Source organism: Schizophyllum commune, assembly GCF_000143185.2.
Source record: "Schizophyllum commune H4-8 unplaced genomic scaffold SCHCOscaffold_15, whole genome shotgun sequence".
NCBI classification, from domain to species: domain Eukaryota; kingdom Fungi; phylum Basidiomycota; class Agaricomycetes; order Agaricales; family Schizophyllaceae; genus Schizophyllum; species Schizophyllum commune.
In genome coordinates, this window is record NW_026089552.1 from 255,827 (window position 1) to 283,823 (window position 27,997).

At 58.7% G+C, this 27,997-nt stretch overlaps 15 protein-coding genes across 15 annotated transcripts; 8 read left to right on the top strand and 7 right to left on the bottom strand.

The window, feature by feature from the left end:
* Window positions 1-567: 567 nt before the first annotated feature.
* On the bottom strand, window positions 568-1,286 carry SCHCODRAFT_02753474 (uncharacterized protein). Its single transcript, XM_050347278.1, has 4 exons — window positions 1,194-1,286; window positions 1,111-1,143; window positions 862-1,052; window positions 568-804 (listed from the first exon to the last, which is right to left on the bottom strand). The coding sequence occupies exons 1-4, from the start codon at window positions 1,205-1,207 to the stop codon at window positions 761-763; spliced, it is 282 nt and encodes a 93-aa protein (XP_050197252.1). The 5' UTR covers window positions 1,208-1,286; the 3' UTR covers window positions 568-760.
* A 433-nt stretch (window positions 1,287-1,719) lies between these two features.
* On the top strand, window positions 1,720-2,118 carry SCHCODRAFT_02673325 (uncharacterized protein; the record flags this gene model as incomplete). The annotated part of the gene is made up of 1 exon (XM_003026638.2): window positions 1,720-2,118. The coding sequence occupies one exon, from the start codon at window positions 1,720-1,722 to the stop codon at window positions 2,116-2,118; it is 399 nt and encodes a 132-aa protein (XP_003026684.1).
* Window positions 2,119-5,223: 3,105 nt separating this feature from the next.
* On the top strand, window positions 5,224-6,389 carry SCHCODRAFT_02753475 (uncharacterized protein; the record flags this gene model as incomplete). Its single annotated transcript, XM_050347279.1, has 5 exons — window positions 5,224-5,327; window positions 5,775-5,809; window positions 5,859-5,938; window positions 5,995-6,168; window positions 6,216-6,389. The coding sequence occupies 5 exons, from the start codon at window positions 5,224-5,226 to the stop codon at window positions 6,387-6,389; spliced, it is 567 nt and encodes a 188-aa protein (XP_050197253.1).
* Window positions 6,390-7,192: 803 nt separating this feature from the next.
* SCHCODRAFT_02643843 (uncharacterized protein) lies at window positions 7,193-7,489 on the top strand. Its single transcript, XM_050346361.1, has one exon. It carries the CDS (start codon window positions 7,211-7,213, stop codon window positions 7,373-7,375), a length of 165 nt encoding a protein of 54 aa, XP_050197254.1. The 5' UTR covers window positions 7,193-7,210; the 3' UTR covers window positions 7,376-7,489.
* Window positions 7,490-7,824: 335 nt separating this feature from the next.
* SCHCODRAFT_02593330 (snare-like protein) lies at window positions 7,825-9,187 on the bottom strand. Its single transcript, XM_003026736.2, has 3 exons — window positions 8,917-9,187; window positions 8,416-8,604; window positions 7,825-8,357 (listed from the first exon to the last, which is right to left on the bottom strand). The coding sequence occupies exons 1-3, from the start codon at window positions 9,113-9,115 to the stop codon at window positions 8,257-8,259; spliced, it is 489 nt and encodes a 162-aa protein (XP_003026782.1). The 5' UTR covers window positions 9,116-9,187; the 3' UTR covers window positions 7,825-8,256.
* On the top strand, window positions 9,167-9,936 carry SCHCODRAFT_01342490 (uncharacterized protein; the record flags this gene model as incomplete). The annotated part of the gene is given in 3 exon segments (XM_050341473.1): window positions 9,167-9,288; window positions 9,306-9,529; window positions 9,582-9,936. The coding sequence occupies 3 exon segments, from the start codon at window positions 9,167-9,169 to the stop codon at window positions 9,698-9,700; spliced, it is 465 nt and encodes a 154-aa protein (XP_050197255.1). The 3' UTR covers window positions 9,701-9,936.
* Window positions 9,937-10,245: 309 nt separating this feature from the next.
* On the bottom strand, window positions 10,246-11,771 carry SCHCODRAFT_02593332 (uncharacterized protein; the record flags this gene model as incomplete). Its single annotated transcript, XM_050343999.1, has 3 exons — window positions 10,246-10,905; window positions 11,518-11,544; window positions 11,570-11,771. Coding segments are annotated over 3 exons (744 nt in total), but the record flags the coding sequence as incomplete, so codon positions are not given.
* Window positions 11,772-12,390: 619 nt separating this feature from the next.
* On the top strand, window positions 12,391-12,924 carry SCHCODRAFT_02718334 (uncharacterized protein; the record flags this gene model as incomplete). The annotated part of the gene is made up of 1 exon (XM_050347073.1): window positions 12,391-12,924. A coding segment is annotated over one exon (408 nt), but the record flags the coding sequence as incomplete, so codon positions are not given.
* A 1,437-nt stretch (window positions 12,925-14,361) lies between these two features.
* Window positions 14,362-15,025, top strand: SCHCODRAFT_01039749 (uncharacterized protein). Its single transcript, XM_003026639.1, has one exon. It carries the CDS (start codon window positions 14,388-14,390, stop codon window positions 14,547-14,549), a length of 162 nt encoding a protein of 53 aa, XP_003026685.1. The 5' UTR covers window positions 14,362-14,387; the 3' UTR covers window positions 14,550-15,025.
* Window positions 15,026-15,331: 306 nt separating this feature from the next.
* On the top strand, window positions 15,332-16,613 carry SCHCODRAFT_02673327 (uncharacterized protein; the record flags this gene model as incomplete). The annotated part of the gene is made up of 6 exons (XM_003026640.2): window positions 15,332-15,503; window positions 15,557-15,625; window positions 15,683-15,855; window positions 15,903-16,294; window positions 16,345-16,545; window positions 16,595-16,613. The coding sequence occupies 6 exons, from the start codon at window positions 15,332-15,334 to the stop codon at window positions 16,611-16,613; spliced, it is 1,026 nt and encodes a 341-aa protein (XP_003026686.1).
* Window positions 16,614-17,708: 1,095 nt separating this feature from the next.
* On the bottom strand, window positions 17,709-18,520 carry SCHCODRAFT_02519917 (snare-like protein; the record flags this gene model as incomplete). The annotated part of the gene is made up of 3 exons (XM_003026737.1): window positions 17,709-17,809; window positions 17,884-18,072; window positions 18,322-18,520. The coding sequence occupies 3 exons, from the start codon at window positions 18,518-18,520 to the stop codon at window positions 17,709-17,711; spliced, it is 489 nt and encodes a 162-aa protein (XP_003026783.1).
* A 171-nt stretch (window positions 18,521-18,691) lies between these two features.
* On the bottom strand, window positions 18,692-19,687 carry SCHCODRAFT_02520046 (uncharacterized protein; the record flags this gene model as incomplete). Its single annotated transcript, XM_003026738.2, has 1 exon — window positions 18,692-19,687. The coding sequence occupies one exon, from the start codon at window positions 19,685-19,687 to the stop codon at window positions 18,692-18,694; it is 996 nt and encodes a 331-aa protein (XP_003026784.2).
* Window positions 19,688-20,219: 532 nt separating this feature from the next.
* Window positions 20,220-21,440, bottom strand: SCHCODRAFT_02643858 (ribosomal protein S7). The gene is made up of 2 exons (XM_003026739.2): window positions 20,555-21,440; window positions 20,220-20,504 (listed from the first exon to the last, which is right to left on the bottom strand). The coding sequence occupies exons 1-2, from the start codon at window positions 21,313-21,315 to the stop codon at window positions 20,486-20,488; spliced, it is 780 nt and encodes a 259-aa protein (XP_003026785.1). The 5' UTR covers window positions 21,316-21,440; the 3' UTR covers window positions 20,220-20,485.
* A 1,010-nt stretch (window positions 21,441-22,450) lies between these two features.
* Window positions 22,451-22,960, bottom strand: SCHCODRAFT_02706665 (uncharacterized protein; the record flags this gene model as incomplete). The annotated part of the gene is made up of 3 exons (XM_003026740.1): window positions 22,451-22,774; window positions 22,823-22,891; window positions 22,943-22,960. The coding sequence occupies 3 exons, from the start codon at window positions 22,958-22,960 to the stop codon at window positions 22,451-22,453; spliced, it is 411 nt and encodes a 136-aa protein (XP_003026786.1).
* An 800-nt stretch (window positions 22,961-23,760) lies between these two features.
* Window positions 23,761-27,849, top strand: SCHCODRAFT_01176486 (uncharacterized protein; the record flags this gene model as incomplete). The annotated part of the gene is made up of 7 exons (XM_003026641.2): window positions 23,761-23,773; window positions 23,817-24,533; window positions 24,581-24,979; window positions 25,239-25,988; window positions 26,037-26,447; window positions 26,645-27,367; window positions 27,422-27,849. The coding sequence occupies 7 exons, from the start codon at window positions 23,761-23,763 to the stop codon at window positions 27,847-27,849; spliced, it is 3,441 nt and encodes a 1,146-aa protein (XP_003026687.1).
* Between the last annotated feature and the right edge of the window lie 148 nt (window positions 27,850-27,997).

Here is a 27,997-nt window from a genome sequence, read left to right on the forward strand (position 1 = left end):
GAGATTAGTGACTGTCCGAGCGAGCGAGGCTTGTGACTAGCCGAGCGAGGGAGATTAGTGACTAACCACGTCGGGGGAGATCAGTGACTGACCGCGTCGGGGGAGATTAGTGACAGACTGACCGAGTCGAAGTAGGGGCGTGTCGGGGGAGGGGCGAGTCGGCGAGGGAGGGGAGGGTAAGTAAAGTAGCTAACAGGCCGGGTCAGCAACGTAGCTATTAACAGGCCGGGTCAGTAAAGTAGACGACAGGACAAGATCGGTACACCGCGAGATCAGTACACCGCGGGAGATCAGTACACTACACCGCGCGAGATCAGTACACTACGCGAGATCAGCACACTACACTACGCGAGATTGATAGTACTTAACTCGAAGTCAAAGATCAGTAAGACTCGTAAGTAGGAGATCAGTAAGGCTTGTAAGTAGGAGATCAGTAAGACTTGTAAGTAGGAGATCAGTAAACCGACTCGAAGTCGAACATCAGTAAACCAACTCGAAGTCGAATTCGCGAAGATCAGTACGATCAAGCTCGAACGGCAGCGGGTTCTCGCTCGGGTGTGAGGGGGAGGGGAGGTGTAGGTGAGGGGTGAGGGGGAGGAACAGGGTGGTGAGGAGGGGAGGGGAGGTGTAGGTGAGGGGGATTAATAGACAGTCTACTGAACCTTGATGCGCCGTGTACTAAGCCTCGGAGCGCAGTCGACCGAGCTTCGAAGCGCAGTCAACCGAGCTTCGAAGCGCAGTCAACCGAGTGAAGCGCGGTCTACTGGACCTCAAAGCGCAGCCTACTAGGACAAAAGACGACTCCTAGGACAAAAGACGATCAGTAATCACCCTGGAAGCGCCAGGGGGAAGTGCACTCACCAAAAAAACACAATGCCGGGATTGCATTCAGAAGTAAAGACTGGGAAAAGCGGTCAGCATGGGCATAGGTGAGGAGGGAGGGAGGACGGGGAGGAGGGAGGAAGGACGGTGAGGAGGGAGGGAGGACGAGCCTAGGGTAGGTGTACAGGGGACGATAAGCGATTAGATGAACTGGAAAGCGAGTAGATAAACTGGAAAGCGAAGCGTCAGTAAGGACACATAGGAAACGAGGTAGAGCGCGGCGCTTACCGAGTAGTAAAGACAAGGACGAAGTAAAGACCCCTGCAAAGCACGTCAGTGACAGAGAGAAGGAAAGGTTATAGTCGACGTACCTCGGCCATGACATAGTATAACTGAATGAAGAAGCAAAGGAAAGGTATGATAGGAGGGAAGGGGGAGGACGAGTAGGAGGAGGTAGGAGGAGGGAAGGGAAGGATAAGAACCTGACCTTCGCTTTCCCCTCGCCCTGACTCTTATACTCATCCCCACCTCCCGACCCGAGCAGCAGCCCCGCACTGCCGCCGACCCGAGCAGGCGCGGTCGATTATCCGTGTACGTGAGCGCGGAAGATTGGGCATGAGGTTAATGCGGAAGATTCGGGGAGGACGCCTTCGTGCAACCTTCCCTCCCTCGATGCGGCTCCGCCGTCGATGCGCGCCCGCGTCGCACGTCAGTGCAAACCGAAAGTGAATAGAGAGCTTACCTTCAGTATATCCTGACGGAATGTGGCGCGCTCCGCCCCGCGGACGAAGATCAGTGCAGAGACAGAGGTATTGAGCGTCTATAAGTGTATGGCGCGAGTTCTCCGGCGGATACGCAGTAGGAGACGCCTTCTATTGGAGCAATATAGCATGCTCGATGCGCTCGGGACCCGAGAAAATCGCCCCCGCGGCCAAAAACCAACACCGCGCTCCCAACCCCGTGACCTCGGCGCAAAGTCCTTTTTGGGCAGGCCTTGAGCGCCGCGAAGGCAGCGCGCCCGCGCCCTGCGCCGAGCTCGCGGGAATTTCAGAAAACATCCACCGAGATCCAGAGCACGTGCTTCAGCAAGAATCAGAGCCCAGAATGCACCCCAAACGCACCCTTTCTCGCAAGGAGACGATCTTCAACATGCCGTCTTCAGCTCTGCTCGAGTGCGACGGCAGCGCAGCGTCCGCTGCGCCACACGAGCTAGTGCAGCACGTGTTCGGCTCGCGGGTGACAGCGGATGGGGGCGAAGATTGGGAGGAGGAGAGTGGAAGATTGGGGGAAGGGTAGAATTGAGTCGGGCGTGTTCCTTTGCGCTGGAGAGCGTGTACAGCCGACAAGCGCGGTGAATCGAGGCCAAGATGACGTTGCGGAAAATTTTGAGTCGAAGGCGGAGCGGGGCGCGGAGGATCACCGCCTCGGATGCGTTGAGTGTTGAAGTTGTTCTTTGCGCGTCTTGTACCGCGCAACGCTGTACTCAGCGCCTTGTTATGAGCTAAGTGTTATCCTTGAGTGATTTGTGTAATCTTCGAAATCCGGCGCCCGCCAGACAAGCGCCCAGGCGCTTCAGGTAGGTCGCCCGAGTTCGCGTGGCTCGGGATTTACCCAATTGGGAAGGCCTTGAGTACGCAAAAGGCAGCGCGCCGCAGGCGCGCGCTGAGCTCGCCGAGGCCCCCACCCACCGAGCTCGCGCACCCCGCAAAATTCATCTCCGAGATCCCCGCGCCACCGAGCGTATTTTTTGGGTGTTCTCGCCTCGAATGCGCAATGGGAATGTATCTGAACTGAAAGGGACATCGTGCCCGCAGCTCTGCGAGGGTAGCGCGCATCTCCGCGCCTCCGCTGAAGCTTCCGCACCTGGATCCGAGTACGTGTGAGCTTGGCATCCTCGGGGTGACAGCAGAAACGCACCTGGACGGGCGGAAGATGCGCAGCTCCAGGAGGTTCGTTTTGCACGAGTGTGGGATTGCGAGCTTGCCATACGTCGCGCGGGCGGTGTGACGGCATTCACGGCCTCGCATCATCCGATGGAATCGCTGCTCAAAATTTGGGGAGATGGGGTGGAAGATTCGGCAGGGGGTGAGGTGGGAGGTGACGAGGAGGGGGTGGTCAATAACACTGCGCGCAGACGTCGAGAGCTCACCAAACGTCCTGAATGTCATGGGTAACGGCACCACATCATGCTTGTATGCTCACGTCGCCGATATTCGCCCGGAAGGAGGCGCAGTAGGCGGCCCAAAAGCGACGCCACATATTCAAATCACCCTTGTTTGCGCTATGGCACTCTATCCGCGGCGCGGAGGACGGGGTTCGATATACAAAACCTGCTCAGAATCGAAATCTGCATCGATTTTGTTCGGGAGGTATTTTTGGGTGGGTGCGCAAGAAATGGAGGGGAAGACGTCGAGTTCTGCATGCAAAGCAGCTCGACGTTCCGAAACGATAAGTCAGAACGTAGATCTCGCCCATCGCAACTTTGGGACTGCATTCTGAAGAGATGGGAGGCATGTTTTGATGGTATACGACCCATCGCTGGGGCGCATCTCATGTGCTGCGGCCTTGACGACGTTGGGGAGCGTAACTTAAGACCTTTTCGTGAGTTGAGGCACGGAGAGAGCTCCCCCCGCATCCGTGGTTTGTAGATGAGTGAGTAAATGTATTGCGAGCAGTTTGGCGTTGTTTCCGAGGCGGCGGACGGCCGCGATGCATGAGAGTCGAAGTCAAGGTGCAGAACGCGGGCGCTCGGACAGGGCGGTCCGACTCCCGGTCCCTGATTGGCGGCGCCACAATTGCCGTCCGTCTTGTCCGCAACCACCATCAGCGACGCCGGCGAGTATGTGTGGGGCCGGGCAACGCCCGCCAGGTGATCGGAGTTTGGCGATGTTTACAAGGGGTCCTCCCACGGCGAGAATTCAGTCCATGCAGTTTTCCCTTTTGCGCATTAGCCGGCTCGACATCGGCAGATGTGGAATGGTATCAGCAAGGCACTTCGCAGGTTTTGTTGGGACGAATAGTGAATCCGACGAATATTCGCTGATATAGTAGAACAAACTCGACGATAAGTCATCGGCTGAGGATTTCCTCCCAACACAACCTAGGCATAGTGATTGGGAACACGTTCCGTCTTGACCGAAGAGATGCCAGGATTGTCGCGCAACGCAATACTGCAGGTGATGGGGCAGGCTAGGTCACGCTTTTTGACCATTCACGTGGTGCGGACGGCGGCGCGGGCTCCGATCCGAGGATGCCTCCCAGCGTTATGATCCATACGTTCCGTCGCAAGGCTTTGGGAACTCCCTTTATATTATGCCCTGACCAATTTATACTTGTGTAAATATCCAGAGCCGTCTGAAGCTGCATAGGTATGGTCCCAGCCTTCCCATTGGTACTGCGCTCTTACTGTACTGAACAATACTCGTATATTCGAGCAGCGCGTGCTCGCGGATGGTAGATCATGATAACCAAGGCAGATACCCTTCTTCCTCAACGGAAAGAGGGAAGGTAGCGGAAGGATCAAGTACACCAGATGGTAGAAGTCGAGCTACACCCTCCCAATGTAAGAAACACGGTATCTCTAAGCGATATAGCACATCCAATTCCTGTTTGCTCTACCCAACAGACCTTTCCACAGTCCAATGCCAGCTTCATTGGGCATGATTCGTCTCTATCACCATCGCCGGTTCCTTGTTGGATCTTGTGGGCGCACCGGGCACCTGCCAAATGCGGTGGTCGGCGAGGTCGGAACGATGATGGGGGGTCTGCTTCCATCAAACCGATCGTTTGGCGGGCGTTGCCCAGCCCCAGTATGTGCGGGCACTGAGAGGTCCCTTGACCTTTGTATTCCACTTCTACAACATGAATGCACACCAAACCTTTGCCTTTTGAGCCCAAGACAACCCCGCTCATCGAATTGAACTCAGACTCAGGTGACGTGTAGTCCGACAATAATATCCGGTCCCGAGGGCGACCTTAGATCTGCGCTACCGTCACCGCGACTGGGACGGCCTTCTAGCGCCGTACCTAGCGAAGCAGCCAATTACGACGGCTATTGAGCCCATTCCGGAAAGCCTTCACAAGCTCCGCCCGAGCGGGCGCTCAGCCCCATTCCCTCAAATTGCGGGCTTTTGAGCGGTTCCTGGTGAGCCGAGCGCCTGTTTCGCGTCGAACTCCATCACTGGATACGAAGACTGACCTTGGCTGTGTGTACTCACCGCCAGAACAGGCAAACTCACCGCGATGAGATGGGCGAGGGCAGCGAGTGCTCTCGCCCGCTCCCGTGTCGCGTTTCCGCCTCCGCGAATAGACTAAACCTTACGTGTTGCATCAGGCTTTCGAAAGGCGCGGAAGGGCGATGGAAGGAGACGAGCGGGGCGTGGACGATTCGGGTGAGTAGCTATGTATCCCCATCCCTCAATAGCGTGTCCCGCGCTGCCGACGAGTGCGGCGTCGTTCAAGGAAGCTAACGGCACGACGTCCTCTAAGATCTCGTCGGGTACCCAGTGCGCTGCTAGCGGTCAAGAGGGGAGTCTGAGGGCAATGGTACGTTGGACGAGCACAAGGCGCATGTCGTGTGGCGTGAATCAAGCATGTCCCTCTACATTTCATGTCGGCGGTTTGAACAGACTGAGCAGTGATGCGCAGGCGGCAGCCGCGGAGATGCCCCCGCCACTTGCAGATGCAGCACGCGGCGGCATCCCTCAAAAGCATATTCCCTCAAGAAAAGCCTAACGGAAGCGAAGGGGGTGTGTATGAGGAGCGGCCGATTGCGAGCCGGATTTCGTACGTCTGAAATTTTCGCTTACGACACGACCTTATATACTCGGTCGCGACCGGGGTTGTGAGCACTTTCCCTCCTCCCGCGCGCTTGTCACCCTCAACTTACGGCCGCCTTCTTCCTCTCCCGCCCCCGCTCCTCTTCCTTCACTTCCGCTCACTGTCGCGTGAAGAGGCTCGACGAACTGCGCGTTCGCACGGAAGACTGGTGAGTGGGTATACCATGTTCTTGTCGACTACGACTGATGATTTCTCAGCGCCCTCGCGTTTTGATAGACAGTCAACAAGCACGACGCGCTCGAGGAGATTGAGGTCTCGAGCAGCCTATCGCTGTCAGGTACGTGTCCTGCCTTCTGCGAGCGAGCCTTGAGCTAACAGTCCGCTCCATTTTAGGCTGATCTTCCGTCGACGGCCCAAGACCGAAAAATGCACATTCGGACGTCAACTGCGCCGAGGCCCGCGCGGGAATCTCTAGCGGAACGTCGCGACTTCAATGGCGTCGGGAAAGGGGCACGGGAGCGGCGACGGCGCGAAGCGCCGTCGCACGTCCCCAAACGCATTCTCGAGGTGCGCTCATTGGTCTTTGTTGATGCTATCCTCTGACACTTTCGTAGGCACTTTGTGCGCGCCTCCAGATGCAAAACTTTTGCATTTTGACGCAAAATGCGCCGAGGGCCGCGCGGGAGTCTCTAGCAGAACGCCGCGAGCTCAGCAACGCGAGGGAGGGGGCACGGACACGGCGGCGGCGGCGCGGAGCGCCGCCTTCTACGCTCTGTGTAAAGCTTTGAGGTATGTTCTATGCCTCTCAAAACCTCCATCTCCTGACGATTTTGAAGGGGTTTTAGGCACGCCTCCAGACGCAAAATCGGCGCATTACGATGTCAAATGCGCTGAGGTCCGCGCGGGAATCCCTAGCGGACCGTTGCGAGTCCATCAGCGTGGGGGAGGGGGCAGAGGCGGGGGCGGCGCTTCGCGCCGCCTTCTTCGCGTCTGTAAGGCCTTGAGGTGCGTTTCAACTCCCTCGCTACCTCCATTTCCTGACGATTTTCAAGGCTTTTGAACGCCCCTTCAGACACAAAATCGGCGCATTGGGACGTCAATTGCGCTGAGGTCCGCGCGGGAATTTCTAGCGGAATGCCGCGAGTGCCTCTGTGTGGGAGAGGGGGCGGAGTCGGGGGCGGCGCGTGGCGCTGCATCGCGCGAGGCTCACGGAGTTTGAAGTGCGTGTTCTCTATCATCTCAGCGATTGATTACTGACGCTTTTCTGCAGGTTTTCTGCGCCCTTCAGAACGCAAGAATGACGCGTCTCGCCGCCGTCAAAAACGCCGAACTTCGCGCGGGGCCCCCTGGCGAAGTGATGCAATCTTGACTGGGAGAAGGAGGGGCGGCACGCGCGCGATCACGGCGGGAGCGCCACCCTTCACCCTTCTCACTTCCGGCAATCTGGCTGGGCGTTTATAGACGACTTGTCGCCCGGCGCGCATGGGTGAGCGCATCAACTCATCTCGCTAACTCTTTTTCAGACCGCCCTCGCACCTTTAGTGGCCCTCGCGCCACGTCCAGCAGCGCGCGCAAGTCATCGCAACCCATCCCCCTACACGATGGGTATATGTATTTTTGTCAGGCGAGCAGAGGTGAGCGCATTCCACACCCTCCCTTCCTCCCATCTCCCCTCTCCCCCTACCGCTCCTTCTCGTTCGCACCTCCCCCTCCTCCTCCCTCCTCCCCTTCCGATTTTGTCCTCGTCGTTCTCACGACTTTGACTTTGACTTGACCATTTCTCACTGCCGCCTTCGCTCGTGCATTGTACCCTTCACTGACCGTTTTTCCAGGATTGTCTCTGCGCTTCCGAAGGTGTTTTCGTCCCGCCACCAGTCCATCCTTCGAGCCTGACCCCCTTCCTTCGCTCTCGCCTCCCCCGAGCGAGGGTAGGGCACCCCCTGCACCTCCCCCTTGAGTAGACAGCATGACCTGCCCCCCTTTTCTGCAGGAGGGGCACGTTGACGAGCACGTAGTGTACTTGAACTCGACTTGTCCTCGTTTACCATTGCAATGCAAGATCCCGCTTGACTCGTCATGGTGGTCTCGACTGAAGCACTTGCCTTACGACCCTTGACTCGGAATTGCCGAACTCATTTGTGGCAACAAGTCATGTGTGGCAAAGTGATTGTATTGCAGCTACGCTACGTACAGGCGGGGAACGTGTCGAGAGAAGGGGCGGGTGGCGCAGCGCCACCAAAGGTTAGCAAGGGCAAAGCGGGGGAGGAGGGGAGAGGGAGGGCAGTGGAGGGCGGTGAGGGGGCCGCAGCGACAAGGAAATCGAGATGCAGACAGATACGCACCACCCGCACCCACCCGCCAAGTCTGAGCGCGAACGGAGCACGCCGGCGAGCAGAACAAGGGCGGTTCAGCGCATACCCCAGCCCGGCGATATGGTCACATAGCACCCGTCCGCGTCGGACTGCCAAACCGCCCTCCGCCGACTGAGAATGCGGAATAGACCGCGCGCGTCCCCTCGCCCGGCCTGCGTCTATAAACAAGAAGTGGCCGGCGACGTCTTGCGCGTCGAACGCGCCCACTCGCGCGTCGCTGCGAGCAGAATCCAGAATCGTCACGTGACCCAGACGATGCACTTGCCTTCACCACCCACCACCGTCACTCCATCCGAAAGGGGAGCATACTTGGGCAAGCTGTGACACGCCACCCGCGCTGGATCTCGAGCTTGTGCGATTCTTGGGTGATGGATCGCGGGCCGGCTGGTTGAGCATAGGGAGGACGAAGCACAGGAAGGAGGGGCGAGGACATCCCACTCACTCCTGCTCTCCGTCGTCTGCGGGTAGCCAAAGTCCATGACCTCGTCGAGCAGCTCGTAGATGATGACAAAGTTGTCCCGGATCGACTCCTCCTCGAGCTCCTTGAAGTACTCGACGAGCACCTGCGAGAGGCGGTGGAGGAAGAGGATGATCTCGGCCGCATTGGAGTTGCGCTTGGAGAGGGCGAGGACTGGGGGTGGAGTTCGTTAGCGGGAGGTCAGGATGGGGGTGTGGCGCGTAGGACGGCGAGGAGGAACAGGAGGGGGCGGGGTCGACAGTAGGAGGACGGGCGAGTGATAGCGGTTTGAATGGATGCGCTAGGGACTTTGGGGCCGCAGGGTCTCCAGAACGCGTCGGATAACCTAAGATGGGTGATACCGAGCAGCAAAGGCGGACACGCGCCTCGACCATCAGATCTCCCCCTCTCATCCTCCCCCGTCCCACCGGCCCCAACGTGTCTCCAGCCTCCCCCTATTCGGTACGCAGCCCGCCAAACACTCACGATACAGATTCGAATGACGGATGTGCATGTAGTTGATGCCCTGCGCGGAGATGCACGGCGTCACCTGCTGGCCTTCCTCCTCAAGGTCGAGCACCAGCGGGAGGAAGCGCTCGACGTAGGACGCGGGCACGTCGTCGCGATACGAGCGCTGGATGAGGGGCTTGCCCTTGAGGTCGAGTATCGCGATGAGGCTGGCCATCGCGGCGGGAGACAACAGGCTGATGGGCGCGTGCGTGCCGACGATCGCGTGATGTCACTGCTTGCCTTCGCCCATCTCTACTGCCACCCCCAAGCATCTCCGCCTCGTCCTTCCCATCCACGCCCAGTCCACTCCCCTCATCTCTCGACCGACTCGACCGACCCAGACAGCCAGTCAGCCTGCCAGCCAGCCACTCAAGCCCGCCCGCCCACACAATACGCGTCCTCAACCCGCCTGCTACCTACCGCCGCGTCATCCGCGCTCCCGCCGCCGTCGTCCCGCGCCAGATGACGCGTCCGCGCTCCCCGTCGCGTAAATGGCCGGTTCGCGTCCGATCGACGTCGACGCGCGCCCCTCGCCTTGACGTTCTTGCCCGAGCCCGCCCGCGATCGCTGACTGCAGCGCATACACAAGGTGAGCAATCGTCGTATCTTCTAGTCACTGTATGCTAACATTCCCGCTCTAGACTATCGCCCTACGCCTTCCCGCACGCCGCGCGTCAAGACCACCGCCTCGCGCCTCTGCCCCACCCGCGTCCCCTCCTCCGCCTCCCCAGACGCGCTGCCGCCTTCGACATCGCCATAGCCACGTCATCACGCCCCCGAAGGACATCACTACCCCTCTCCTGCTCATTCCTGACCCTCCCCCTTCTTTCTCGTGCCCAATCACCTCCCCCTTCCCTTCTTCGACACGATCCCAACCCACCCTCTCCCTTCTCGCACCACCTCACCACCTACCCATACCCTTTCGCGCTTCCCCACCCCTCCCCATCTCCCATCATTCTCCTTTCCTTTCGCGCGTCCCCTACCCCCGCCCTCCTTTCGCACCACTATACCCCTCCCCCTCCCGCTTTTCGTACCCTCCTACCTCCCCCCTCCCTCCCCTCTCGCGCTTCGCCCCCCTCCCCCTTCGTGCAACACCCTCCCCTTCTTATCTTCGCCTCCCCCTTTTCTCGTTATTCACGCGACCCCTTCCCTCCCTTCCCCCCTCCGTTTTCGACCTCCCCTCCCCCCTACCCTTTCCATTTCGCATCCCTCCTCCCCCCTCCCCATCTCGAATCGCTCCTCCCCTCCCCTTCGTTCCGAGCCCTTTACCCTCACCCTCACCCTCACCCTAACCCCCTACCCCCACCCCTCATCTCCCCCCCCCTTCCCACCTACCCTTTCCATCTCGCATCGCTCCACCCCCCTTCCCACCTACCCTCTCCCCTCCCCTCCCCTTCTAGCATGACGACGCGCGCGGCCGAGCTTACTAAGCGCGGCGGGGGTCAGTCGTCTAGTCGAAGGGGGTCGTAGAGGGGAGGGGGCTTACCTTCGGTGCGGTTACAGTCGGAGTCGACGGCGGGTAGGGTGGGGCGGGGAGGGTGGCGAAGGGTGGGTGGGGTGGGGTCCGTGCGAGGGTGGGGTCCGTGCGAGGGTGGGGCTTGAAGTCCGCACGAAGGGTGGGGTCCTCGCAAGGGGTGTGCGGGGTCCGCGCGAGGGGTGGGGTGGGGTCCGGAGTCGGCGAGGGCGGGGGCGGAGTCGGCGAGGGTAGTTGTCGTGGGGTCGCGGAGGTGGTCCAGTAGGCCCCTCGTTCGTAGTCGCGTAGTCCCCCTCGCACGTAGTCACGTAGATAGCCCTGCAATACAACATCAGTAATCCCTTCGTAGCCGGGCGAGGGAGCGAGATAGTGACTGACCGAGTGGGAGGAGATTAGTGACAGACAGACCGAGGTGGGGGACCCGGGAGGGGCGAGTCGGCGAGGGAGGGGAGGGTCAGTAAAGTAGCTAATGGGCCGGGTCAGCAACGTAGCTAATAGGCCGGGTCAGTAAAGTAGAAGGCAGGCCGAGATCGGCATCGGTACACCGCGCGAGATCAGCACACCGCGCGAGATCAGTACACTACACCGCGCGAGATCAGTAAACTACACTACGCGAGATCAATAGTTACTGCCTCGAAGTAAGTAAAAGTAGGAGATCAGTAAACCGACTCAAAGTCGAACATCAATAAACCGACTCGAAGTCGAACATCAGTAAACCGACTCGAAGTCGAAGTCGAAAGATCACTACGACCACTAACCCACCATCACTAAAACCACTACCCATCATCACTAAAACCGCTACCCACCATCACTAAACTCGCCCACCCCCAAACGAGTCAGCAAAAATTCCCCAACCCGGCCCGCAAGATCGAACGGCAGCGGGCTCTCGCTCGGGTGCGACGAGGGGTGAGTGGGAGGTGTAGGTGAGGGGGAGGAACAGGGTAGTGAGTGCGTAGGAATAGACAGTCTACTGAACCTTGATGCGCCGAGTACCAAGCCTCGGAGCGCAGTCAACCGAGCTTCGGAGCGCCGTGTACTGGACCTCAAAGCGCGGTCTCCTGGACCTCAAAGCGCGGTCTACTGGACCTCAAAGCGCAGCCTACTAGGACAAAAGACGATCAGTAATCGCCCTGGAAGTGCCAGGGGGAAGTGCACTCACCAAAAAACACAATGGGGAGTTTGCATTCAAGAGTAAAGACTGGGAAAAACAGTCAGCGTGGGCATAGGTGAGGGGGGAGGGAGGACGGTGAGGAAGGGAGGACGGGGAGGAGGGAGGGAGGACGGACCTAGGGTAGGTGTATAGGGAATAATAAGCGAGTAGATGAACTGGCAAGCGAAGCGTCAGTAAGGACACATAGGAGGCGAAGCGTCAGTAAGGACACATAGGAAACGAGGCAGAGCGCGGCGCTTACCGAGTACTAGTAAAGACAAGGAAAAAGTAAAGACCCCTGCAAAGCACGTCAGTTACAGAGAGAAGGAGGGGTTGGATCAGACGTACGTACCTCGGCCATGACATAGTATCACTAACTGAAGAAGCGGAGGAAAGGTATGATAGGAGGGGAGGGGTAGGAGGGAGAGGAGCCTGACCTCCGCTTTCCCCTCGCCCTGACTCTTATACTCATCCCCACCACCCGACCCGAGCAGCAGCCCCGCACTGCCGCCGACCCGAGCAGGCGCGGTCGATTATCCGTGTACGTGAGCGCGGAAGATTCGGGGAGGGCGCCTTCGTGCAACCTTCCCTCCCTCGATGCGGCTCCGCCGTCGATGCGCGCCCGCGTCGCACGTCAAGCACACACTAGAAACGAAACGAAAGCTTGCATCAAGCAGCTCCTAACTCCGGAATGTGGCGCACCCCGCGCCGCGGACGAGGGTCAGTGCGGGCACGGTGTTGAGTGTGCTTGTGTGTATGGCGCGAGTTCTCCGGCCGGTGCGCAGTTGGAGGCGCCTTCTATTAGTTCACAACGTCGTGTCAGACCCGCCCGCGACCCGAGAAAATCGTTCCCGCGGCCAAAATCCAACACCGCGCTCCCAACCCCGTGACCTCGGCGCAAAGTCCTTTTCGGGCAGGCCTTGAGCGCCGCGAAGGCAGCGCGCGCGTCGACTGCCCGTGCCCTGCGCTAAGCTCGCGGAAATTTCAGAAAACATTCAACGAGGTCCAGAGCACGTGCTTCCAGCAAGAATCAGAGCCCAGAACACACGCCAAACGCACCCTTTCGCGGAGGGAGGCAATCTTCAGCATGCCGTCTTTGACTCTACTCGAGTGCGACGGCAGCGCAGCGTCCGCTGCGCCACACGAGCTAGTGCAGCACGTGTTCGGCTCGCGGGTGACAGCGGATGGGGGCGAAGATTGGGAGGAGGAGAGTGGAAGATTGGGGGAAGGGTAGAATTGATTCGGGCGCGTTCCTTTGCGCTGGAGAGCGTATTCAGCCGACAAGCGCGGTGAATCGAGGCCAAGATGACGTTGCGGAAAATTTTGAGTCGAAGGCGGAGCGGGCCGCGGAGGATTACCGCCTCGGATGCGCTGAGTGTTGAAGTTGTTCTTTGCGCGTCTTGTACCGCGCAACGCTGTACTCAGCGCCTTGTTATGAGCTAAGTGTTATCCTTGAGTGATTTGTGTAATCTTCGAAATCCGGCGCCCGCCAGACAAGCGCCCAGGAGCTTCAGGTAGGTCGCCCGAGTTCGCGTGGCTCGGGATTTACCCAATTGGGAAGGCCTTGAGTACGCAAAAGGCAGCGCGCCGCAGGCGCGCGCTGAGCTCGTCGAACCCCCGCCGACAGGGCTCGCGATCCCTGAAAAATTCATCTCCGAGATCCCCGCGCCACCGAGCGTGTATTCCGGGTGTTCTTGCGTTGCATGCGCAATGGGAATGTATTTGAACTGCAAGCGACATCGTGCCCGCAGCTCTGGGAGGGCAGCGTGCATCTCCGCGCCTCCGCTGAAGCTTCCGCGCCTGTATCCGAGTACGTGTGAGCTTAGCGTACTCGGGGTGACAGCAGAAACGCACCTGGAAGGGCGGAAGATGCGCAGCTCCAGGAGGTTCGTTTTGCACAAGTGTGGGATTGCGAGCTTGCCGTACGTCGCGCGGGCGGCGTGACAGCATCCGCGGCCTCATTTCATCCGATGGAATCGCTGCTGAAGATTTGGAACGATGGCGCGGAAGATTCGGCATAGGGCGATGCGGGAGGTGACGAGGAGGGGGTGGTCAAGAACACCGCGCGCAGACGTCGAGAGCTCACCAAACGTCCTGAATGTCATGTGTACCTGCACCAAATCATGTTTGTATGCTCACGTCGCCGATATTCGCCCGGAAGGAGGCGCAGTAGGCGGCCCAAAAGCGACGCCACATATTCAAATCACCCTTGTTTGCGCTATGGCACTCTATCCGCGGCGCGGAGGACGGGGGTTGATATACAAAACCTGCTCAGAATCGACATCCGCATCGATTTTGTTCGGGAGGTCTTTTTGGGTGGGTGCGCAAGAAATGGAGGAGAAGACGTCGAGTTCTGCATGCAAAGCAGCTCGACGTTCCGAAACGATAAGTCAGAACGGAGATCTCGCCCATCGCAACTTTGGGACCGCATTCTGAAGAGATGGGAAGCATTCTTTGATGGTATAGGACCCATCGCTGGGGCGCATCTCATGTGCTGCGGCCTTGACGACGTTGGGGAGCGTCACTTGCGACCTTTTCGTGAGTTGAGGCAGGCCGGGAGATCCCCTCGAGTTCGTAGCTCGTAGATGAGTGCAGTCATGTATTGCGAGCAGTTTGGCGTTGTTTCCGAGGCGGCGGACGGCCGTGATGCATGAGAGTCGAGGTCAAGGTGCAGAACGCGGGCGCTCGGACAGGGCGGTCCGACTCCCGGTCCCTGATTGGCGGCGCCACAATTGCCGTCCGTCTTGTCCGCAACCATCACTATCAACGTCGGCGAGTATCCGCGGGCACTGAGAGGTCCCTTGACCTTTGTATTCCACTTCTATGACACGAAAACACATCAAACCCTGGTTCACCCAGCCCAAGGCAGCCACGCTCATCGAGTCCAACCTAAACTCAAGTGACGTGCACTCCGACAAGAATACCCGGTCCCGAGGGCGTGCTGAGATCTACGCTACCGTCACCGCGACTATATCGGCCTTCTAGCGCTGTTCCTAGCGAAGTCGTCAATTACGGCGGCTATTGAGCCCATTTCGGCAAGCCTTCACGAGCTCGACCGCCCTGCCTCATTCTCTCAAATCGCGGGCCTTTTCAGTAGTTCCCGGTGAATCGGGCGCTTGTTTCTCATTGTATCGCATGACTGCAATCGAGAATGCGAGAATACTGACGTTGGCAGTGTGCACTTGCCGCCAGAACAGGCAAACTCAGCGCGATGAGACGTGCGAGGGCAGCGCTCTCGCATCGCATTTCCGCCGCCGCGAGTAAGCTAACTCTTACGTGTCGTAATAGGTTTCCTAAGGCCGCGGAAGAGCGTCGAAAATGGACGAGTGGGAGATGGAAGATCCAGGCGAGTAGGTGAGTATCTCCATCCGTCGACGGTGCGGCTCGCGCTTCCGGTGAGCGCGGCATTCCTCGAGGAAGCTAAGCCGCTCGCCTCGCTTTCAGGGCGCCGAGGTTGGAGTACCAAGCATGCAGGGACGGGTTGCAGGTGACCTGCGAGTCGGATCGCGGGTCAGGCGGCGTGAATTCGGTATGTACAATCCCTCTTCATATGTCAGCAGCTCGAACTGACTCGGCAGTGTGTTAAGCAGCGCGGGCAGCAGCTGTATGTCCCCGCTTCCAGCAGAGGCAGCACGTGGGAAAGGCCCCCAAAAGCATAACCCTCAATAAAGTTGAACGGAAGCGAAGGGGGAGGGCATGCGGCGCTGCCAATTGCAACGTCGGCGGATGTCGTACGTCCGAAATTTTCGCTTACGGCGTGGCCTTATATGCTCGGCCGCGATCAAGGTCGAAAGTGTTTTCCCTCCTCTCGCGTCCCCGCGCTACCGTCCACTCCCCGCAGCCTCGTTCTCGCCCTCGCCCTCGCCCTCGCCCTCGCTCTCCTCCTCCGCTTTCACTCATCGTTGTATTCAACCTACTGGGCACTCGCACGACGAGCTGGTGAGTGGGTGTATCATGTCCTTGTTGCCTTCCACCAACGGTTCCCCCTCCAGCACCCTTCGCGTTTGGTGGTCGACGGCCGGCAAGCGCGAGACGTGCGAGCATCACCCTGGCGTCGCCAGGTACGTGCTTTGTCCTTCTCGACACGATCCTGAAGCTAACAACTTGCTTACTTTTAGGCCCATTTTCCGTCGACATTCATGACGGCAAAATGCGCATTTCGACGTCAATCGCGCCGAGGCCCGCGCGGGAATTCCTCGCCGAGCACTGCGACATGACCGACGTCGGGAGGGGGGCACGGGCGGCGCGACGGCGCGAAGCGCCGTCACAAACGCTCAGGCTCATTCACATGGTGCGTTAATTGGTCGTGTTCGACCCCATTTCCTGACGCTTTTTCAGGTATTCTGCGCGCGCTTTCAGATGCAAAACTTTTGCATTTTGACGCGAAATGCGCCGCGGGCCGCGCGGGAGTCTCTAGCAGAACGCCGCGAGCTCAGCAACGCGAGGGAGGGGGCACGAACTCGGCGGCGGCGGCGGCGCGGAGCGCCGCCTTCTCTCCGCGCCGCCTTCTTCGCGTCGTGCAAGGCCCTGAGGTGCGTTTCGTGTCCCTCGCTACCTCCATTTCCTGACGATTTGGAAGCGGTTTTAGGCGCGCCTCCAGACGCAAAATTGGCGCATTCTGACGTCAAATGCGCTGAGGTCCGCGCGGGAATCCCTAGCGGACCGTTGCGAGTGGCTCAGCGTGGGGGAGGGGGCGGAGGAGGGGCGGCGCGAGTCTCACGGAGTTCGAGGTGCGTGTTCCCTAGTATCTCAGCACTCAATTACTGACGCTTTTCTGCAGGTTTTCTGCGCCCTTCAGAACGCAAGAACGTCGCGCCTCGCCGTCAAAAACGCCGAGCTTCGCGCGGGGCCCCCTGGCGAAGCGATGCGGTCTTGACTGGGAGGAGGAGGGGCGGCACGCGCGCGAGCGCCGCCCTTCACCCTTCTCACTTCCGGCATTCTGGCTGGGCGTTATGGACGACTTGTCGCCCGGCGCGCACGGGTGAGCGCATCTACTCATCCTTCGCATCCTTTCGCTAACTCTTTTTCAGACCGCCCTCGCACCTTTAGTGGCCCTCGCGCCACGTCCGGCGGAGGACAAGTCATCGCAACCCATCCCCCTACGCGATGGGTATATATATTTTCGTCCGGCGAGCAGAGGTGAGCGCAGCCCCATCTCCTCTCCCCCCTACCGCTCCTTCTCGTTCGCACCTCTCCCTCCTCCTCCTCCCCCCACCGCTCCCCCCCCCTCCCCTTCCCCCTTCGTCCTTCCTCCTCGTTCTCACGAGTTAGACCTTGACTTGACCATTTCTCACGGCCCCCTTCGCTCGTGCATTGTACCCTTCACTGACCCTTTCCCAGGATTATCCCTGTGCTTCCGAAGGCGTTTTCGTCCCGCCACCAGTCCGTCCTTCGACCCTGACCCCCTTCCTTCGCTCTCCCCTCCCCCGAGCGAGGGTAAGGGCACCCCCTGCACCTCCCTCTTGTGTAGACAGCCTCTTCTTTATCATGACCTGCCCCCATGCAATTACCGAATTTGTTGACCACGTAGTGTACTTGTACTCGACTTGTCCTCGTTTACAAATGCAATAAAAGATCCTGTTTGTGATGGTCTCAACTGAAGTGCTTGCCTTAAGACCCTTGACTCGAACTTGCCGAACTCATTTGTGGCAAAGTGATTATATTGCAGCTACCCTACGTACAGGTGGGGAACGTGGTGTAATAAGGGGCGGGTGGCGCAGCGCCACCAAAGGTTAGCAAGGGCAAAGCGGGGGAGGAGGGGAGAGGGAGGGCAGTGGAGGGCGGCGAGGGGGGCGCAGCGACAAGGAAAACGAGATGCAGACAGATACGCACCACCCGCACCCACCCGCCAAGTCTGAGCGCGAACGGAGCACGCCGCCGAGCAGAACAGAGGCGGTTCAGCGCATACCCCAGCCCGGCGATATGGTCACATAGCACCCGTCCGCGTCGGACTGCCAAACCGCCCTCCGCTGACTGAGAATGCGGAATAGACCGCGCCCGTCCCCTCCGCCGGCCTGCGTCTATAAACAAGAAGTGGCCGGCGACGTTTTGCGCGTCGAACGCGCCCACTCCCGCGTCGCTGCGAGCAGAAACCAGAATCGTCACGTGACCCAGACGACGAACTTGCCTTTACTCCCCCCACCGTCACTCCATCCGAAAGGGAAGGGTACACGCGCGAGCTGTGACCCGCCACCCGCGCCGCATCTCGAGCTTGTGCGATTCTTGGGTGATGGATCGCGGGCCGGCTGGTTGAGCATAGGGAGGACGGAGCACGGGAAGGACGGAGCACAGGAAGGATGGGCGAGGGCAGCCCACTCACTCTTGCTCTCCGTCGTCTGCGGGTAGCCAAAGTCCATGACCTCGTCGAGCAGCTCGTAGATGATGACAAAGTTGTCCCGGATCGACTCCTCCTCGAGCTCCTTGAAGTACTCGACGAGCACCTGCGAGAGGCGGTGGAGGAAGAGGATGATCTCGGCCGCATTGGAGTTGCGCTTGGAGAGGGCGAGGACTGGGGGTGGGGTTCGTTAGCGGGTGTTCAGGATGGGTGTGTGGCGCGTAGGACGTCGGGGAGAAACAGGAGGGGGCGGGGTCGACAGTAGGAGGAGGAGTCGTGAGGATGGTTGATACCAAGCAGCAAAGGCGGACACGCGCCTCGTCCAGACCATCAGATCTCCCCTTGCCTTACCACCTCATCCTCCCCCGTCCCACCGTGTCTCCAGCCTCCCTCTGCCCGGTACGCAGCCCGCCAAACACTCACGATAGAGATTCGAATGTCGGATGTGCATGTAGTTGATGCCCTGCGCAGAGATGCACGGCGTTACCTGCTGGCCTTCCTCCTCAAGGTCGAGCACCAGCGGGAGGAAGCGCTCGACGTAAGACGCGGGCACGTCGTCGCGATACGAGCGCTGGATGAGGGGCTTCCCTTTGAGGTCGAGTATCGCGATGAGGCTGGCCATCGCGGCGGGAGACAACAGGCTGATGGGCGCATGCGTGCCGACGATCGCGTCTTTCAGATGTCATTGTCACTGCTTGCCTTCGCCCATCTCTACTGCCACATCGACGGATGTTGCACACACACAGATACATAACCCTCGGTAAGCAAATCAGCGGGTAACATATTATTATTACTAGGTCATGCACAGTGCTCCCGACTGCGGCTGTTGAGCGACCTCGTCGTTTGGGCAAGCCACACCGGCAAAGAAACCATCGGCGTCCACGCGCACGGCCGCAGCGTCCACCACATCTACCCACGATCCCTTTTTGGCGTCGAAATAGCGCCACCGTGGCTTCAACTCGCCACTACAATCAACGCCCTTCTGCTTCAACAGATACCGGATGCCATTGCCCTCGCTCAGCGTGGTCATGTGTCGTACCCACTCCTCGTCCGTCCACACGATCTCCGCGTTGCGCACGCCCGCGCAGCCGAAATCCAGGATGACGCCGCGCCCGCCGGATGTGACCAGCACGTTGCCCGCGTTCAGGTCGTCGTGGAAGACGCCGTGGGCGGCGAAGCTGTCGACGGCGCGCACGAGCGCATCGCATACGGCCGGCGTCAACAGCTCCAACGGCGCCTGGCGGAGGGTGACGCCGTCGATGTATTCCAGCACGAGCGCGTGCGGCACGTATGCGCGCTCGTCAGGCGGGATGAAGCGGCCCTCGGCGAGCAGGCGCGGGATAGCGCCGCCCTGGAGGCCGCGCAGATTTTCGTACGCCGCACGCTCGTACCAGAATGATTCTTCCATGAGGTGGCGCAGGTGCGCCTCCCAGATCGCCGCGCGCTCGAACTGGCCAGCAGGGTCGTCCGCCGATGGCTCGGGGCGATAGATTGCATTGGAGTCGAATGTGGCTGGCGCGGCGCGCTCGGCGGCGAGAGACCACGGATGGGGAGGCCTCGACCGTCCATACGTGCTCTCGCGCCCGTTGCGGTCGTTGATGAAGCGAGGGTCGTATATCTTGAGCACCACCGGGCTAGGGCCAAATTGATCGCAGCGCGCGACGACCACGACGCTCTTGGTGACCGGGGTGAATAGGCGGTCAACGGTGAAATCGAGGCGTCGGCCGTCGTTGATGTCCAAGGTGAGAACGCGCCCGGGGGCGAACATAGCAGGCGATTCCTCGGCCATTGAGCTTGTGAGGAGAAAGGGAAAGTCAAAAGGGGCAGACGAAGCAGACGATATCCCCATAGGGTGATTACGTCATACTGCTCTAGTTGGTAGTAGGCTGTAGTACGTCGATCGAGTTCAGTTTGAGTACCTACCAAGGGGTCAAAGGTTAGTTGGGATACACCTGACCCCACCATGGATACTTGCTGTGATACCTTTGGACGTCACTGCTGTCTATCGTCCTCTTTTAGAACCTCAGTGCCGGCGAAGAATCTTGAGACACGTATGAATGCTGCAAATTTCTTCCAGATCCCATACGAAGAGCGAACCTATATGCCGGGATGCCAGCAGTGAATATATGGACATCATTGTCCCCTGTGTTTGGACGCCGAACCAGAAGGATATACACGACTGGGAACAACATCCATAAAAGGACTGACAATGAAAGCCACGGGTCGAAGGTCCGGACAGTCGACGACGTTGTCTACCTAGTCAACCCACGCATGACTACCGTGTCGGTCTGTCTTAAGGTCACGCAAGACGGCTTCTCCGTACTTGATGCACGCCGCCCTCTCCCACAATCCGACACCGCAGGAAGTCATGCCGTGCACGCTGTAGGTATTGGACAATTGAATGTTTACCTATTTGCTCACAAAACTCTACGAGCGAAGGAGGGAAGTGGCATCGCGATAGTGATTTTGGCTGGGTCACCTACTGCGACTTCGAACGGTCATACCCTTACTCAGGATGCTGATTCGAGAGCTCGGACGGAGTCGGGAAGGGTGGAGTATATCATAGTGATGACCACTATCCCTACAGCTAACGATCCAGGTTCCCTCTGAAGAACAGGTCAGACGACGGATGCACCTAGCCAACGAGCGCACACACCTGTTGTTCATTGCCGCCTCATGCTGCAACCTCTTCTTCTCCAGCGCGGAGCTGTCCCCGTTGATGACCTTGATGATCGCCTTCGCCAGGCGCTGGTCAAAGTGCCGCCCGGGCACCGTCTTCAGGCTGTCCTCCACAATCCACTTGATCGCCTGCTTCGTCCGCTGCCGCTCGTTCAGCGGGCGCGGGCGCATGACGACCTTCGTCCCGCGCAGGAGCCGGTCGCTCACGAGCTTGCACGCGGGCGCGGCGAGCTCGACCGCGCGGCGCAGGAGCGGCAGCGCGGGCGCGCGCGTCATCGCGTGCAGGTGCAGCATCGCGCGCGAGACGGTGCGCGAGGCGCGCGCGCGGTGCCCGTGGCTGAGGATCGTCGACGCGAAGAGGTGCAGCAGCGGGTCCTGCGCGGGGGGGATGTTCATGAGCGGCGGCTGGTTCGCGGCGGCGGCGTCCTCGGGGAGGTCCGCGAAGGACGCGAACGCGGGCGTCTCGGGCGGGGGCGGCGGCGCGTCGGTCAGGCTGGGCACGGGCGGCGCGGAGGGCTGGGCGGCGGCGCGGCTGCTGGCGAGGACGGCGCGGAAGGCGTCCCTGGGGTTGCGGGGCTTCGTGCGCTTGCTTGCGCGGAGAGCACCTGGGAGGGCACTCGGCTCGCCGTTCTGCGTGCCGCCAAGGGCATCCTGCCCGGTCGTCGTAGGTCCAGAGGTGACGGTGCGCACGAAGCGCGGGGCGGCACGTAGTGCCTGATGGCGCAGCGGTGACAGCATTCTCAGCTTTACACCGCCCTGTCGCGTCCGCGGAGGGCTTTGTCTGGTCAGACGAGAATGTCTTCCTCGTCGTTGTCGTCGACGTCGACGGTCGGCGGATGAAGGCGTAAAAATGTGGCTGTGCTTTTCGCCCTACGGTCCGAATCGCCGGGCGCTTATTTGTCTGCGCCTGCCCCGCGACTATTCCAAGTTCTTCATATCCAATTTTGCCAGCTTGCCTGTAACAGGACATGCCGAAATTCCCTCAGACACAGCACAATATAGGTACAAAATCAGAACTAAAAGCATCAAGTCCGAAACGACAACACTTTCAACATGGGTAACATAGGCGTGCGGCAGGACCGCAGGGTGCTCGCTAGGAAACCTACTCCGTAGGTCGAGCAATGTGCAGCGGCAAATGCCGAAAGAACGTGCTGTGAATGTGACGTCATCGCTCGCTGCCCCAAAGCCAGGCGTTGCCTAGCGCGAAGGTGCACGAGCGATGTTGGACAAGAGCTATCCTACGTATGTCGCTCAAATTCGAGAAGACGGTGGTGATGGGTGAAAGGAAGGGGTCCGGCTTTAAAGCGAAGCGAAAGAGCGAGATTCGAACGCGAAACGGCGGCTTTGGGGGTCGGATACAAAAAGTCGAGCGCTCGGGACGAAACTTTGGTGAGTTAGGAATGTATATGAGTAACTCATCCTTTATCCCCAGAATCCCGCCACTTTTTGGTACAAGACTAAACGCTGCAACCAATCATGATTACGTCCGTCAGGCACGCGTCCAAACCGGGCCTCTCTCATCAAGGGGGATCGCTCCCGTGGTTCTTTCGATACTTTCTTTTCTTCCTGGTGCTTACCATCCTTTCTCCTCGAGTACCTTTCTCTTCCCTGCTGCCCAACTGCCCACCACGCTTTTCGCAGGTGCGGGCGGCCATTCTTCCTTACGACGCCGTGCTTACTCATGTCCGAGAGTTCGCGGGCAGATGCGTGCTTTTTGTGACGTCAGCAGATCTATTGCCGTCATCGGCGATCCAGGCCCACGTTTCCCTTGGTGGGTCCCGGTTTGTTTGTGTTTTCAGAACATCAGGCACGGAGCGCGCGCGTATGCATCAACGTCGTCGATCTCTCAGAGTAGTACACGCAGCAAGCTATCCTACATGTCCTTCGTCAATACAGTCAGATGGTCGATCAGCTCCTGAATGTGCGCTCCGTGCTCGGAGACGGCCTTGAAGAGTTCTGCGCCGTTGATGGCGTTCGAGCGGTAGTACGTGACGACCTTGTTCTCGGGGCAGTTCTCATGGGGGCAGTAAGGGCCACGGTGGTGATGACAGTCGGCCTTGGGCTTAGAGTACTGGGCGCCACAGTTGGGGCATAGGTCCTTCACGCAGATTGTGCAGACCGGCTGCTTGCACGGGTATGCGAAGCCTTCAGCCATCCGGCCGCACCCGCAGGCCAGGGTAAGCTCCTTCGCGCTTTGCTGTGCGCAGCGTTAGCATCAGAGAGTCATTGAGAGACAGGTGCGTACGATGGTTTGGAGAGCAGGCACGAGCTGGGCGCCGAGAACGCGGGCAATGCGGAGGGCGGAGGCGGTGTTCTGGAGAATGTTAGAGAGCGGAAGGTAGAGAGACGAAGGTAGGGAGCGCACGTTTGTTGAGGAGCTCATGATGAGTATGGTTGGCGATGGAGTGAAAGGCGCAGAGGCCGACTTTTATACTTGCGGTTGAGGCTCCGGCACCGGTGTCGTCTTTCAACCATGAGTGTGGGATTGACTGCAAGCAAGTACCTTCGTTTGAATGAAGATATCTCAGGTGAGCACAGTGCCGGTGTCAGCTGAGGCGTTTGCTGGGGCGATTACGACGAACACGAGTTGAACATCGAGCATAGCGTTGCATGTTCCCTTGATGACTTTGGAAAAGCGAATAGAGTGGTGGTTCAGGGTTAAGGAATGCCGAGATAGAGCAGGGTGGTCAGAGGGCGATGTCAGATATGGACGCCAGGCAGTCGGTACCGCAGCGAGCGTTGCCTGCGCGGCGCAGGCGAGGAACGAGTGTAGCCTTGCATGTTCTCTCGGTGATTCTCAGGAGGTGACTGTTGTCTGGTTCTTAGGGTCGAGGGTTGGCGCAGAGGGCGTACATTTGGGTAGGTGACGGACGATGTCGAGACCACGCCAAGTTTTCGGTATTGCAAGAAGCGCTACCAGAGCGGCGTCTAAGGTACGTTTCTTCAGCGCTCCGTCGACGAAGAGGCTGATTAGATGGGAACATCGATGGGCGGCTACTTGAGTGTCGCCGGTTTGCAAGCGGGTGAGTGCCAGGGGTTGTAAGGGCGAGAGGGGAGCAGCGTGTGGCCGGTTCGTTCCCGGCTGCCATAAAGGTCGGCAACATCCGAGAGCCGCGTGCGCGGCTTCCTCTTTTGTCGTGGTTTCTCCCACGCACTTGCCTCCCGCCGTCTTCCCTTCCCCCTATGACTGATCGAAGTAAGTTCCCCATCCTGGTTTACTCTCAGCTAACTTCATGTAGGATCTTTACCGTTTGAGCTCGAGGGTGCGATTATGCGCTTCTGTGACCGCCAGTCTCTCGCACTTCTGATGCGCGTTTCTCCCGACTTTTTGGAACGCGCGAGACCTCTCTTCTACGAGGTCTTGTGCTTCACGCATCCTTTGGATGTCGTCCACTTATCCGGGACTCCATTGGCGCTGTCCTTTGTGCGCGTTCTTACAGCACACCTGGGTGCAGAGCTACTTCAGTTGCCGGCTCTTCCCAACCTTCAAACCCTCTCATGGACGCACGACGCATGGCCAGGTCATGAGAAACCTCTCAACGCTCGGTCTGTACGTGCTTTCCTGCCACGCTTTCAAAGTCTTCGTCATCTCGCGCTGTCGTTGTCGCTCCTGACCGTCCCCAAATTGGACTTCGTCTTGGCGCCTATTTCGGCACGCTTGCTGTCTTTGAAGGTGGTCTGCGTCGTCCACGGTCCTATGGATCACTGTCGAGCTCGCCCAAGGAGCTGTTTCTCTAATCTCCGCGTCCTATTCGTCGACGATCCCCGATACGGGGAACTCAGCGGATCGGTGTTCTCGTGTCTCACACGCGGAAACCGCTGTCTGCAGACGATCCGCTTCCCTCGAGACACGACGTGGGCATCGATCAAGACTGCTCTGTGGCATTCCCCTCCTTCTGTCTCTTCTTTGGAGTTTGAAGGCTGTCTACCGCTTGTGCGGTTAGCCCCCACGTACGGTGCGTGTTCGTATGCCCGATCCTTACACTGGTGTAACCTTCTTCAGACACCTCCCAGTGGTTCCGCCTTCGGTCCCTGTCTTTTCGTGTCGCACTGGAACCGCATCAAAGCCTGCGAGTTTGGAGCGAGACGTCAGAGTTTTTCGATCTGGTTTATGGCGTGCCTTTGGCCCCATCATTGACAGCGGTTACCGTGACAATCGACGGGCGTCGCGCCTCCTGGGACATGGTCACCGATGGAGGTGGTCCCTTATTCGATATGAATGGTCACGGCGGCGCTCTCGATTGGCATTCTTGGTTTGCGGCGCTCGGTGGCCGGTGCACTCTCCACCTCAATGTCTATACATCAGCTGAAGAGGGCACCTCCGCATTCAGCGCCATCACTTTAGGAGTGGCCCGGACTGTTCCTTTCCCTCACACGGCGGTGGTTTTCGCCAACCGGCCAGGTTCGCTTCCACCATCGTAGACACAATTGCGTCTGTTTCACCACCATAATCTATTTTTTATCCTTTCTCTCACTGTCTCTGGGACGTTGAGCCTCAGTCGTCGTCTTCGAGACTGTCTCTGACATATCCAGGTGCGTAGCAGTTGCGTTAGCGTTCACCTTAAAAGGCGCCGGAGCTTCTCACATTCGCAAGCGTCTTTCTTGGTGATTAAGTAAGTGCAATCTCGTCTCTCATACGCGTGACTCACAACTGTCCCTAGTGGCCGTCCTATCGCGATTGCGGAGTGCAGACGTGCTGCGGCCCAAAGTCCACGTCGAGCTCTTCGACGTCATCGTCTCTTTCTGCGACCGCAACACCCTTCTCGCTCTGGTTTGCTCAGCGCAACACTTCCATTATCTGCTCCGCCGTTTCTACGACACTGTACACATTTGGACACCGCAGGATGCGCTTACTCTGGACGACCGCAAGGACGTCGCTGAGTTTGTTCACGAGTTGATCGTGCACACGTACCGCCTTCCTTGCTACCTGTCGGGTTTCGACAACCTTCACACTCTGGAGTGGTGTCCACCCCCCAATGTCCCTTTATACGATGTCCGTAGACGTCTCCCTCCCTTCCTCCGCCTTTTTTCAGGTCTTCGCCATCTTCGTCTGGCTTACAAGACCTTTGGTCTTCGCGAGCTGGATGTTGCATTGCGGGACTGCAGCGCGAACCTTGTTTCATTAGCCGTCTCATTCAAGGTGTTCGCACCTTACGCCTCGATGCAAGGAACGTCTTCAACCTTTCCTGCGCTACGCGAGCTTACTGTGCGTCATTGCCTCGCCGAGGATTACTCGCACTTTACGACGGACTATTTCCGCGCTCATGCGCGCGGCCTGGAGATTCTAGACATCCCACAAGGTCTGACCTGGTCGGCGCTTGACGGATTGCTGTCTCATTCGCCGCCGATGTTGAAGGAGCTGCGCCTAGGCCCAGTCCCTGCTGTAGATCCGCCCCTTCCTTGGGCCTTAGGTTCGTGTTAGTTTTTATCCATGCACAGCACTACTCATCGTCGTATAGGTCCTTCCGGGCAGAGGTCGCTTCGGCGTTTGCAAGTCGTGCAGTTCACCATGCGCCGCGTGCACGACGACGGACGACGGGAATGGCGACGATTGGCGACCTTTCTACGCACGGAAAGGACGAGAGGGAATCTTCTCAGCTTGAGGACCGTCCGGGTTTGCGTTCTAGCGACGGCGATGGAGCGGATCACTGGAGTTAACTGGTGCTTGACTCTCTTCAGTGCTGTACAGGAGTCCGACAGCGTGCGTTGGGACACCTGGGCTTCTGACGTGCTAGGTGATTCGGTCAGTCTGGATATCGTTTTTGTCGTCGACTTTGACGTGGACGGCGAGCACGCGATTGCCCTCCGACGCACTGTTCTTCATCATCTTCAGGTCGTACCTCCCGAGCGATTGACTCTACGTATCGTCGGTGACACTGATTAACTGTCTCCTACACGTGTCTGTACTGCAATGCGAGACATTCTTTTTATACACTTGCGAAGTGTCTCAATGAGACTGAGGATAAAAGTGCGCTTTTTTGCTCACCTCTTCTAACCCCTTTTCCCCCGTACACTCATCAGTACGTCCGCCTTCCTCTTGCTCTCGCTTCTACTGACTGCGTCTCAGTGCAGCGCTCCCCATCTTCGCAGCCTATTCCTTTGGAGATTCAGCACCTTGTTGCGGACAGCGCCGATCGCCCTACTTTGGCGTCTCTCATGCGGGTTACGAAGGCTTTGCATAGGGACATTTCCCCCCTCTTCTTCCGCACGCTGGTCATTCGCTCTTTGTCGCAAGCGAAGGAGTTGAAGGCCCGACCGAGTCTTGGCAAGCACATCCTCTCACTCGACGTTCATCTGTACCTTCCTCCTGAATCTTTGCCTCCCCTTCCCAACGTGCGCTCCCTTTATTGGAGGTTCAATCGTCGGGGGGTCGACGCTGGCATGACTCCAGAGCATGCGGCTACTTTTCTCCAGCAGTTTCCTCAACTCCAGTCTCTCCGACTCGACTGCGACTTCTGCGACACCGCAGAGCTCGACGTCGCTCTCCGGCATGTGAGCCGTCAGATAACCTCACTCGAGATCACCTTTTCCTCGGTGTTCTTTGACACCGAGAGCATTTCCTCACCTTCGTCCGTGTACCACCAGCTTCGCACGCTCAATCTCGCGGATGGTCGGTACTGCAACGTGGGCGCATTTGTGGAAAAGTACATTTCCCCATCTGCTCCTCATCTCTCTCGTCTGCGAATCCCGCGCTATTGCGACTGGGATGGATTGTGCGGCGCTCTGCGTGCGGTGGCGTCGTCTTTGACCCACCTCGATGTCGAGTGGTTCAATGACATTCTCTTCTACGGTGCGGCATTCTCTTATTATACATTTCGTCGTTTCTGAACTGACCACTTTCTAGATACGCGGCCTATGCCCGTCTTCCCCCGCCTTTCCACCGTGCTGTTCGAAGTCCACAACGCCAACGACGAACTGCGTCAAGAATGGGACTTTATGCGAGACTTCATGCATGCTTTCCGGTATCGCGAGCAGCATAATCTGCAGCATCTCCACACCATCGCAATTACCGTGTACGCGCGAAATGCCGTGCCTTGCCTCCTCATTGGGGATTGGGAGTATGCGCTCTTCCGCGAGGGCGACGGTCCATCCGAGATTGACTGGGCGCGTTGGGCGACAGTTGTTTTGGGACAGTCTCGGGTACTGCGGTTGGAGATCCGCCCACCATTTGCTGCCAGTAGTCCCGAGATTCCGCGCCTTCGTGCGGGTATTCACAAGCATTTGTCACCATTGCTTCCGAACCGCCTTCACCTAACTATTATTCCTGCCTGAGTGATGCTGTATTGGAATATATTGAGACCTCGTGACAAGTTGAAGTAGCACGTGCGACCTCGGTGATTTCCGTTTTCGCTTCTGCCGCAGGTGATGTTTGACTGTATTGCCTCCGCCCTCTTACGCTCGCCTCAACACGTCTGTTCGA

Excerpts from the sequence above, each read along its gene's own strand:
- SCHCODRAFT_02753474 (XM_050347278.1), bottom strand. Across the intron at positions 1,053-1,110 it reads GTCCTTGTCTTTACTACTCG|TTTATCTACTCGCTTTCCAG; the intron begins GTAAGCGCCGCG and ends TTCGCTTTCCAG. Across the intron at positions 805-861 it reads CCCGGCATTGTGTTTTTTTG|GAGTCGTCTTTTGTCCTAGT; the intron begins GTGAGTGCACTT and ends CTTTTGTCCTAG.
- SCHCODRAFT_02643843 (XM_050346361.1), top strand. The coding sequence starts at position 7,211 with ATGTATTTTTGTCAGGCGAGCAGAGGTGAGCGCATTCCACACCCTCCC.
- SCHCODRAFT_02593330 (XM_003026736.2), bottom strand. The coding sequence starts at position 9,115 with ATGGCCAGCCTCATCGCGATACTCGACCTCAAGGGCAAGCCCCTCATC. Across the intron at positions 8,605-8,916 it reads CCGTCATTCGAATCTGTATC|TCCTCGCCCTCTCCAAGCGC; the intron begins GTGAGTGTTTGG and ends CTCCACCCCCAG. Across the intron at positions 8,358-8,415 it reads GCAGACGACGGAGAGCAGGA|CCGGCCCGCGATCCATCACC; the intron begins GTGAGTGGGATG and ends ATGCTCAACCAG.
- SCHCODRAFT_01039749 (XM_003026639.1), top strand. The coding sequence starts at position 14,388 with ATGACACGAAAACACATCAAACCCTGGTTCACCCAGCCCAAGGCAGCC.
- SCHCODRAFT_02643858 (XM_003026739.2), bottom strand. The coding sequence starts at position 21,315 with ATGCTGTCACCGCTGCGCCATCAGGCACTACGTGCCGCCCCGCGCTTC.